Raw genomic sequence first — 11,668 nt, 5'->3', positions numbered from 1 at the left:
AACAAAAAGATCAACTTATATATATATATATATATATATATATATATATATATAAGTTGATGATGATCACTAAAATCAAAATAAGTGATTTTTGTTTTTGTTTATTTTAATCTGCAAATGAGTGGTTTGCTGTTCAGTTCTTATGGCCAATCAATTGCCATGCAGTTGAACTCTTACATGTGATTTAGCAAATTTCTCATTATTGTATAAAATAAATTATAGTTATATAAAAAAAAAACATATATACCGGATGGGAAAGTTTACAACTCAGGTTCAAAAGTTCACCAAAACAAACAACATTCCAAAGTAAACTTTTTAAAATGAAATGCCATAACTCAAAGAACTTACAAAATATTAAGCAACTAAGCCCCAAAAATTCAGAGATTTGCTAAGGTGCCGTTTGATTTAGTATTTTAAATTTGTTTTTTGTTTTTAAATTTTGTTTTATGATTCTAATTTTAAATTTAAAAAACAGATTTAGAATTACGTTTCAGAATATTTTAAAATGTTGTTTGATTATGTTTTACATTCAATTGTTTTAGAGTTTAATTTAAAATATAAGAGAGATAAAATAGAAAACACTTTTTCATTGTTTTCTGTTTTCTAAACAAATTTCAAAGAAAAAGAAACATGATTCTAAATTTGTTTTCTAAATTAATAACCAAACATGTTTTCTAGAATTTAGAATTAGAAAACATAAAACAAATTTGGAAAACTAAACCAAACAGTGGCTAAATAATTAATTTTTTGTAAATTTTAAGTAAATAGTCATGTCACATTACTTAAGTATTTTTAACATAAAAAATTAGCCAAATAAGCCACTGGAAGTCTAAAAATGCTAGATAGTCAACTTTTTGTAATTTTTTTTTTGTAAATAGCCACCTCAACTTATTTACGGCCATCAAAAAGACAAAAATACCCAAAAATATTCTCGCCTATTTTGGGTTTTTTTTTGTCTTTTCGAGTGATGTAAATAAGTTGAGGTGACTATTTACAGAAAATTAACAAAAGGTTGGCTACTATACAAAACGCTATAAGTCAAATGGCTATATAGGTAAAAGATCATTTTAACATTTCATTTATGCCATTGAAGTCTAATGGTTAATATACAATTATAAACGACTATTTATAATTACTAATACTTTTTTTGCTTTATTTTAAAGTCTCGTGACTATTTAATTAAAATTTATCAAGTGTCGACTATATATGGCAAAATTCAAGTTTTTTTTTAGGGAAAAATTTGAAAACACCCAGTGAATGCATTATGGCTTATCAGCCAAATAAAAACTCATTACATCAGAAGGAACATAGTTCCAAAAAGTGATGTTCTCAGCAACAACAACCTTCCTAGCCAAGCTGTGAGCTATACGATAACAAGAGCGAGGAATAAAATTACAAAAAAAAAAAAAAAAAAAAAAAAACTCTGAAAAAGCCTCACCATCCTGGAGAATTTTCGCCACCAGCAATCCCGCCTCTGTGGCCTGAGGAGTCCTGTTGTTGATTAGGCCAACTGCAGTCTTGCAATCAGATTGGATCACTACACGCGCACAGTCTGACGCACGAGCCACTTGAATTCCCTGGACCATCACAAAGAGCTCAACGATCGACGGCGAGAAAGGACGCAGACACGGAGCTGCGAAAGACCCCACAGCCACTCTAGAGTTTCTAATCACTCCACATCTATCTTCTTCCCTCGTGATACTAGCATTAATGCTAACGGAGATAAGCCTAGTCGGAGGCAGAGTCCAACGTTCATGGGTAACGGAGATAAGCCTAGTCGGAGGTAGAGTCCAACGTTCATGGAAAACTCACGTAGAGCGACGAACACAACTTGATTTAGCCGCTTGACAGAAGTCGTCGAGGAACTGTAGCATCCAGTTAATAAGTCTTGTTGTAGCCCCAGAATTTCTTGAGAAGATAAGGTTATTTCGACGATTCCAACAGCTCCAGCTCAGTATCACGAAGCCATCAAAATCCTCCGTAGACAAGGCAGATTTAATCTTCGCAAGAACTATGAGAGCCAATGACTATATATCTAGAGAACCCAATAATTTATGGGTTATGAAAGCCAATGACTCGATTTGTGTTATGAAAATATGCGTATGTTCTAATAATTTATATATTGGAATATGTGTTGTGAGGCGTATTTATGTGAGGAGTATTTTTTTAACTAGATGTTCACGCATAACATACCCCAAAAAATATATAGTTTCTGAAAATAAAACTCAATTTAATTTATTATTGTGCCTCTTATTCTCGTTATAAGTCCAATTCACTCAATTTCAAAGAAGAATGATATTGTAAAAAAATATTCTAAATAAACTAGCTTCAATTTGTCTAAATTAAATCAAACAACATTTTGATTGCAAAATATGATATAGGTTTTTATTCAAATTGAACGATAATACCCTAGGGGAGGGGAGCTCTGAGCTCAATACAATCAAGGATAATGCGTATTTATTATTGGGGATGTCACGTTATCATTGAATTAGTATTCTCCATCCAACTCGCAAAACATATCTCTGCTCAATCCCAAATGAGGGAGCTAGTTGACGAAGAGATTAAAGCAGTCCGTTGAATGGGCTCCATGTCATTTATCAAGCTCATTATTCGAGTTGCTCGGATTATCGAAATTAGTCTTTCAAGATTGCAACAAGCTGTCCTCAAAAGAAGACTAATTGAAATGGTTGAATTAGCTCTTGATCTATGAAAAATATTTTATATCACACGATGTCCCTACACATATGTGATATGACTCCCATATTGAGTGTTTACTCGAGTAAAAAAGATTCGCAATCCACTTCTGCATAAACGACAATGCAACATTGTATTCACATGCATGTGTGCTTGTTTATCCACTCAAATTTTGCTAAAAACCATAAATATGTAAAAAAAAAAAAAAAAAAAGCAAAGCAAAAATTAGTTCACATGAAGTCATGAACAGAGAGTACATTACAGCCCGGCAACAAAAAATTAGATTGAACGGAAATTATAAGAGACAATATTTATCGAGGTTCATCACATAAAAATTGGTCTACTTGTGTTGATATCCGACAGAGAAGCTTGTCGCCAAGTATCGTTTAGTTACACCATCTTCTTCGCCAATACAATTCACTCATTACCAAACCAATGCTTAAATCTGGAATTACAAGAACCACACACCTTAAGTTCTTTAACACCGCCTAGAACACCCAAAACAAACAGGTTTCGATAAATCCGCCCACAACGAAACCTACATAAAAGTAAAAGAGCATGAAATTCTTCTTAAAACACTCTTATCCTTTGCATCCCATCCATATAAAAGTACAATCACACCCATTTTTCATAACTGAAGAGATATGTTATTTACCATCATTTATTTTGAAATCTCTCTCTCGCATGTGCAAATTCGAGCTTTTGGAACAAACACGATAACATTCGGCACGTTTTGAAAGCTACCTATCCAAATATTTAAATTTTCTAAACAAAAAATTTGTATGTTCAATTTTTTTTTGTTTAAGTAGTTAGTCTTTTTGGAAACGGAATTTTGAGCGAAATTAATGCACATAAAAGTGGTTGAAACATTTGATTTTGTAGAATTCCGACCGGATCGAAACATCAAACATGTCCGTCCGGATTTACTGGTAAGAATGTAACCAGGTATCAATACTATATATATTCTATAATTCGTTTAAAAGCGTACTAGTATTATATAATTACTTGATTGAAAGGGAAAAAAAAAAGCCACGTAAAAAAATAAAAGACATGCAAAGAATATAAGAAGCACGTGTGAGTTCACGGGATTAACATGGAAACTATACGTTAAAAAATAATGTCACAACCTCACTTCAACCTCACTTTTACTACGAACTGATTAAATTTACAAAAAAAATAATCACCTAATCAGTGTCAGTCACATGATTAATCTATAATGGTATTTGTCTCTCTCAGTCTCTACCACAAAATAATGCAAGTGGGACCCACAAACTCTCCTGTTTATATATCGATAATCTCGCTCACTACTACTACTACCACCATTGTTCACGCGTCAGATTCAAATTCTCTCTCTCTCTCTCTCATTCAAACCCAAAACTCACTGTGTCTCTCGAGAAAAGTCCCAACCTGTACTTCTCTTTCCTTTCACTTCATTCTCAATCAACCAAACGGAAATGACTCTCATCGTCTTCCTCTCCCTCTTCCTCTTCGTCTCTCTCTCATCGGCCTCGGAGCTCGGAGCTCTAATGGCGTTGAAGGCCTCTCTGGACCCGGAGGGTCGAGTCCTGAGCTCTTGGGCTCCGAACTCCGATCCCTGCTCCGGAGGATTCGAAGGCGTGGCCTGCGACGGCCTCGGACGCGTGGTCAACATATCGCTCCAAGGCACGGGTTTGACCGGTCAAATACCCAGCGCCATTGCAGGGCTCAAGAGCTTGACCGGTCTCTACTTGCACTTCAACTCTCTCAGCGGAGACATTCCCCCCGAGATCACCGCGTTGACCGAGTTGACCGATTTGTATCTCAATGTCAATAACCTCTCCGGAGAGATTCCTCGTTCCTTTGGGAACATGTCTAATCTTCAAGGTCACATTTCTTTTTGTTTCAAAGCTCGCATTTTTATTCTCTTGTTCTATCATTTTTTTTTCCCAACACTTTGTCTGTGTGACAGATTTGAGTTTGAACAAGCATTTATTTAACTCGGTTCTCTCATTATTGCATTCATGCTTGTGCATTTATTTTACCAGCTCACGTCGATGTATAACTATTGAAAGCCTAAACTTTATTCCTAAAAAAGTAAAGAAGAGAAAAGCTCACTAAAGCTTTACTTTTTAACCAAAAAAAGCTTCATTCTTGTTGGCAATCCTCGTTTTAGTATCTCGTCTTTAGCACTTTCTTTTTCCTTGTCAAAATGGATTTCCAAAGAGGGATATTTATTACTTGTCACACGTTCTTGAAACATAATCCGGATATTAACTGGCTGAGCTATATATATATATATATTTTTTTTTTATACAGTTTTGCAGCTGTGCTATAACAGATTGAATGGAAGCATACCAAACCACCTAAGCTACATGAAGAGCCTCACCGTTCTCGCTCTTCAGTACAACGAATTGAGTGGTGCGATTCCGGCGAGTTTGGGTGACCTAAAGATGTTGTCAAGGTTGGATTTGAGCTTCAACATCCTGTTCGGTTCTGTTCCGGCGAAATTAGCCGAAGCTCCACTCTTAGAAGTCCTCGACATCCGAAACAATTCCCTTTCCGGCTCCGTCCCACAAGGTAATCAATGCTCACTTCAATTACAACAAATAAATACTCAAGAGAGATGTGATGCCAGAGATGTGAATTGATGTCTTTGTCTATTTCCTCTTCTTTATGAAGCTTTTAAGAGACTCAAAAGAGGATTCCAGTACCAAAACAACCTACACTTATGCGGAGTTGGGTTCCCCGACCTGAGTGTATGCACAGCTAACGACTCGTGGGACCCGAACAGGCCAGAGCCGTATCAACCGCACGATCTTTCTCCCGGCGATTTTCCGAGCCCTGCGCAGAACCGTTCCACAGCAGATCTTCCCGAGTCGGCGGATCTGCATCCCGATTGCAGCGCAACCGACTGTACAAAGAAACCGTCGAGTAGGTCGCCTGAGATCGGCGTGGTTTTGGGGGCGCTCGGGCTTTTCGTGGCCTTCGCGGGGTCCGCGTTGTTCACGTTCTCGTGGTACCGCCGGAGAAAACAGAAGGTCGGGAGCGCCTTCGACCCGTCGGGCAGCCGGGTCAGCACCGACGGAGCCGGCGAGGTCTACAGGAAGAGCGCTTCTCCGCTCATAAGCATAGAGTATTCGAACGGGTGGGACCCGGTGGCCAAGGGCTCGTCCAGCGGCTTCTCTCAGGAGGTTCTCGAGAGCTTCATGCTCAACTTGGAAGAAGTCGAGCGTGCGACGCAGTGCTTCTCGGAGGCGAATCTGCTCGGGAAAAGCGGTTTCTCGGCCGTTTACAAGGGAGTCCTGAGAGACGGGTCGTCCTGCGCCGTGAAGTGCATCGCCAAGACGAGCTGCAAGTCCGACGAGGCTGAGTTCCTCGAGGGGTTGAAGGTATTGACGTGCTTGAGGCACGACAATCTCGTCCGCTTGAGAGGCTTTTGTTGCTCGAGAGGCCGCGGAGAGTGTTTTCTCGTCTACGAGTACGTACCGAACGGAAGCCTCTTGCAGTATCTTGACGTCAAGGAGAGCACCGGGGTGACCGTTCTTGAATGGTCGACGAGAGTTTCGATCATCCATGGAATCGCCAAAGGTCGGTGTAGTTACGATCGAATTCTGACGATATATTGTTTAGTAGTGTCCAATTGTTATTTATTCTAGTTTTCTTTTCTTTTTTCGGAATCAGGTATTGCGTACTTGCACGGAAACAACGGAAGCAACAAACACGACATGGCTCACAGGAATATATCGGCCGAGAAGGTTCTCATTGACGATAACTATAAGCCCGTCGTCTCCGATTCGGGTCTTCACAAACTCCTGGCCGATGACGTCATCTTCTCGATGCTCAAAGCCAGTGCTGCGATGGGATACCTGGCTCCCGAGTACACAACCACCGGCCGATTCACGGGAAAAAGCGATGTATATGCGTTTGGCGTTATCGTGTTTCAAATCCTTACGGGAAGGCAAGTAGTCACTCAGACTGCTCGGCTCGGGGCAGAGGCTTCTAGATTCGAAGACTTCGTCGATCGGAATCTCGAGCAGAGATTTTCGGAATCCGAGGCAGACAGACTCGGAAAGTTGGCGCTTCTTTGCACCCACGAATTACCTAATCACCGACCGTCGATGGAAAATGTCATGCAGGAATTGGGTTTCTTAGTCAGTGGTTGATTTTGTAAGTTGTAACGAAGTAGTGTTCCTCGATTTTCAAAGGACGGGGAAAGTGGAAAGATCGCAAGTTTTTGTTGTAATATATTAGGCAAAAGATCATAAGTTTGTTGTTTCATATTTTGTTATCTCCTGAACCTTTAGTTATGTAGAAAGAAAGTTGTTGATCATGTATCTTTTGCCAAGAGTTTCAATTTAGCAACTCATTCCATGATGACAGAAAAGAAAACCCAGAAATCAAAGATCAAAAGACAACAACTTTGAATACATGCCAAGCTCAAATTATTTATCTTGAACAACTGGATATTTTCTTATGCTTCTTCCAAGAATATACATTTAACTTTCTCTGTTGGGTTACTACAATCATTTACATGGAAAAGAGGTTAAAGATCCTAAGAAGTTTGTGATGAGGCAGAAATGACCCCAGAGTTTGACGGCCGAAACCCATTCAACATGGAATAAATCTCGGTAAATTGAGGGTGAGACTTATCTTGGACCAAAAACTCATGAACGCTTCCCTCGAGCTCGATCGCACTGCAACCGGGAAGCTTCTCGACATTCCTTTCTCTCATCATCGACCTCACCTTCCGAACCTTTTCCCACTCACCGATGCCCGCGTACATGTTGGATAGAATCACGTAGAAGCTCGGGTTACAAGAGTCCCTCTCGATGAGATTCTTGGCTATAGGCTCTCCGATATCGATCTTCTTGTGATTTTTGCAAGCGCTGAGGAGCGTCCTCCAAATAACATCGTTCGGCTCGATCGGCATTTCCTCGACGAATCTCCGAGCCTCTTCGATCTGCCCTGCGCGGCCGAGGATATCAACGATGCATCCATAGTGTTGCATCTTGGGCTCGACCTTGTGAACCCTTCTCATGAGCTCGAAACACAACAGCCCTTCCTTGACCAAACCCGCGTGCCCACAAGCGTTGAGTGCTCCGATGAACGTGATATCGTCCGGTTTCACGGAAAGCCTCTCCATTTCCATGAGCAGAAGAAAAGCCGATTCTCCAAGGCCATGGATCGCGAACCCGCCAATCATGGCGTTCCAGTGATCGACGCTTCTTTCTTCTGTATCTTCAAACACTTTCGCCGCTTTCTCTACGCTACCGCATTTTGCGTACATGTCAATGAGGGCGACCCCGATTTTACCATCCAAACGAAACCTGTTTTCCTCTAGATACCGATGAACTTCTAGACCCATTTCAATTTTTCCTAACTGGGCGACAGCTGAGAGGGCAATCAACAATGTTGTGATGTCAGGCGAGATATTGCATGCTTTCATCTGCCAGAAGATTTCCAAAGCTTCCATGGAATAACCATTGCTAACATAGCCGGCCATCATCGAGTTAAAAGAAACTGGGTCTCTCTCCGGCATCCGGTCAAACAAACTCCTGGCAAAGTCAACGCTTCCCGACTTTGAGTATCCATCGATCAAATTCGCCCAACTGATTTTGTCTCTCTTGGGCATTCTATTAAACAAACTATACGCATCTTCTAGTTCACCACACTTGATACACCCATTCATCATCGTGTTCCACGAAACCGAGTCTCTCTTGGGCATCGTCTCGAACAAATCCCAAGCGAGCCTGAGCCCGTTCTTCGACCGAGCATACACTCCAATCATCGAATTCCAAGTGACCAAGTTCTTCTTCTCAATAGGCATTCCATCAAACAGCTCACGCGCTAGCTCAGCCCTCCCACACTTCACGTAGCCGTCGATCATTGAGTTGTACGAAACAGAGTCTCTCTGCGGCATTCTATCGAACACTTGGCGCGCGAACTCAGCATACCCGCAACGCAAGTACCAAGATATCAAACTGTTCTGTAAGTAGAAATCCGACCGACAAATCCCCATCTTCCTCAACAGCCCATGAACCTGTAAACCCTCCTTGACCAGACCCAACCGACCACACGCTTTCAGGACGAGAGAAAACGAGAACTTGTCGGCACAAACACCGCTCTCGACCATCAAGAAGAACATAACCAAAGCTTGCTTCGGATCACACCCATGAGAGTAAGACTTGATGAGAGCATTCCAGAGGAACGGGTCGTGGTTTTTCCGTCGGGTCCGAGCGGCGTGGCGAGAGAAGAACACGTGGCGAGCGAAATCAGCGACGGGTTCGTGGGGCGAGGAAGCGAACGTACGGACGATGTTCGCGGTCAGAGCGTTGCTCTTGATCAAACCGGTGGTTATGATGTTGGCGTGAAACTGATTCACGTCGCTCCGAGTCTTGCATCTCTGGAGAAGAGCTAGGGTTGAGGCGAGGCTCGGTTTCCATGGCCGGTTTGAGTTTGCGCAGAGAAACATCCAAAATTGTATTACGAAAAACCAAACTTTCTGATGAAGAGCTTGGAGACACACATTTCCTTTGAAAGAACTGAAGGTTTGGATATTTTGTTTGTGTACGTACTTCCGATGCTTATCCTTACAAATTTTGCATGTGATTTGTGAACGACATGTCGTTTATTGATTTGCCTTAATTGAGATCTTCATATTTTTATGATTGCCTTCATCACTTTTCTCTTTTATGGCTAATGTTTTGTAAGTTTATTAGCAATTGAAATTGATCATACCTTCGATTAAGTTCGAGTTAGTCATAAATTTGTATGCAGTTGTTTTCTTCTTCTTCTTCTTCATGTTTTTACTACTAACTACAGAATCACATTGGTGGTTAGATGATTTAGATATATATGATATTAACTAGTTTAATAAAGCTTATCTATAATACATTTAGATAATAACAACTATAAATTGGTGGTTTCAGATTTTGTTTAGAAATTTTAAGTTTCAAGAACTTTGAATTTCAAAATATGAAGAGCTACGGACTCAAAACACGCTTTATTTTTTTTATTTTTTTTTATGTGCCCTCTACTTTAGGGGTTTTGTTGTTTATTTCATATTTTTTTACTTGTTGATTATCGGTAATTGCTTTAATTAACTTAATGTATTTTTTTCTTTTAATATTAATTTATTGAATTTTACGATCACTTGTTGAATATTAACTTTTTTTTTTTTTTTGTCTATTTTGCTAATCTCATATGCAGATTGAGACTCGATGTTCCATTTCCTTAAATAATTTATGTTTCGAGCAAGTACAATCTACATATAATCTATCTTGTTGTTCATTAAAGAAATTTGTCATAGTTCATATGAGAATTTGTCATCAATTATGAAATATCTGAAGAAGGAGACCATTCGTAGTAAATAAGAATCAGTATCATCGTCGAAGGAGAGGGGCCGAGAATCCTTTGTTCAATTTGCTAAAGTTTTGAATACTTATTGTTTGACGTTTTTTTTTTAATAAAAGTACTATTTTTTGAATTTTGAAAACTTGACCGGTGTGTTTAAATCACGTATAGAAATCTATGTAACATATGTTGGAATAAAGTTAATCAATTTTATTTATTAACATGTGTATGACTGATTTGTGGCAACAATTTGAGTGGGCTCCACTCATCTGAATTTAATAATTCCAAGTGATACGGATTCCTCGTAACGAGGGCTATAAAATTGAATATTTGTTTGCCAAAATCGGACCTAAAATGAATGAGAAATTGATGCTCAAAGTAGGCTAAAGAAACACAATTGTTGTGTTGTAGAAGTGAAAACCAAGAGTCCCACATTGGTTGGGGATGTGTGTTGTGGTAGTGTTTAAATACTATCCTCTTTCTTTAGTGGTCAAGCAAGTGCAAGAGAGGAGAGTGTGGGTCGGTTATCTCTTAACCCCTCACGCGCCGTAGCCGGGCCGGGCTCGGGCTTCGGGGAATGTCTCAGTCTCGGGAAACCGTCCAACGGGCCTCGATTATTTCCTTCCATCTTCTCGGATTTGGTTTTCTGGTTCTAAGGTTGAACTGGTTTTATGTGTATTTTGTTATTTTACGTGTAATTTCCTTCCATGCAAATTGTCTTTTTTTTTTCCCGTCAATATTAATATAATATTGCTAACAATATTGAAGCTTTTTATAAGTTTAAGACAGGTTGCGAAGAAGGAAAAATATTTTATTTTTCCATTATTTATGTTCCCGGATTTGTGTTGAAGATTACTAATTTCTGAATTTCTTTTGTAGAAATATGACTAACGTGAACGACTCGATGAACGTGAATGTTGGAGGGAACGTCAATGACAATCCCTCCTTGGTGAACAACCCGGTGAACTTGATCAACATTGGCCAAATCCCCGTGGCTGTGGGACAAGGCTCAATGGTAAATGCTACAATTGCGACAAGGTTGGTCACCGAGCTGCCGATTGTAGAAAGCCAAAGAAGAAGAAGGAGGCCAATGTCGTGGAGGATGATAATGACCTCCTCGTCGCTGTGGTCTCCGAGATCAACATGATTGACTCGAACCCGAAGGAGTGGTGGCTGGACACTGGAGCAACCCGCCACATCTGCGCTGACAAGAACTCCTTCTTCACCCTTGAGCTGCTAGGAGATGGAGAAAAGTTGTTCATGGGCAACTCTGCTACCTCTGAAGTCAAGGGGGAAGGTGAAGTCTTTTTGAAGATGACCTCTGGGAAGGAGATAAAGCTCACCAAAGTTCTCTACGTGCCTGATATGCGGAAGAATCTTATTTCTGGGACTGTGCTGGATAACCATGGATTTAGGATGGTTTTAGAGTCTCAAAAACTTGTATTGTCTAAAAATGGTATGTATGTGGGCAAAGGCTATGTCAAGAATGGCATGGTCAAAATGAATGTAATGGCCATCAAGGCAAAAGAAATGAATAAAACTTCTTCTTCCGCTTATATGATTGAGTCGTCTAATTTATGGCATGGTAGATTAGGTCATGTAAATTATGACACACTGAGAAAATTGATTAATTTGGAGTGTA

The 11,668-nt window shown here is 39.9% G+C and overlaps 2 protein-coding genes across 2 annotated transcripts; one reads left to right on the top strand and one right to left on the bottom strand.

Moving 5' to 3' along the window:
• The first annotated feature begins 4,015 nt into the window (after positions 1 to 4,015).
• LOC149400485 (Leucine-rich repeat protein kinase family protein) lies at positions 4,016 to 7,073 on the top strand. The gene is made up of 4 exons (XM_089611614.1): positions 4,016 to 4,557; positions 4,990 to 5,250; positions 5,353 to 6,261; positions 6,355 to 7,073. The coding sequence occupies exons 1-4, from the start codon at positions 4,149 to 4,151 to the stop codon at positions 6,834 to 6,836; spliced, it is 2,061 nt and encodes a 686-aa protein (XP_089467740.1). The 5' UTR covers positions 4,016 to 4,148; the 3' UTR covers positions 6,837 to 7,073.
• CRR4 (Pentatricopeptide repeat (PPR) superfamily protein) lies at positions 7,048 to 9,219 on the bottom strand. The gene has a single exon (XM_089611615.1). The coding sequence runs from the start codon at positions 9,143 to 9,145 to the stop codon at positions 7,226 to 7,228; it is 1,920 nt and encodes a 639-aa protein (XP_089467741.1). The 5' UTR covers positions 9,146 to 9,219; the 3' UTR covers positions 7,048 to 7,225.
• Between the last annotated feature and the right edge of the window lie 2,449 nt (positions 9,220 to 11,668).

This window comes from Urtica dioica, chromosome 4, assembly GCF_054948205.1.
Source record: "Urtica dioica subsp. dioica isolate 48M chromosome 4, U.dioica_male_clone48M_v1_H2, whole genome shotgun sequence".
NCBI lineage: Eukaryota > Viridiplantae > Streptophyta > Magnoliopsida > Rosales > Urticaceae > Urtica > Urtica dioica.
This window is presented reverse-complemented; position numbering and strand designations above follow the sequence as displayed.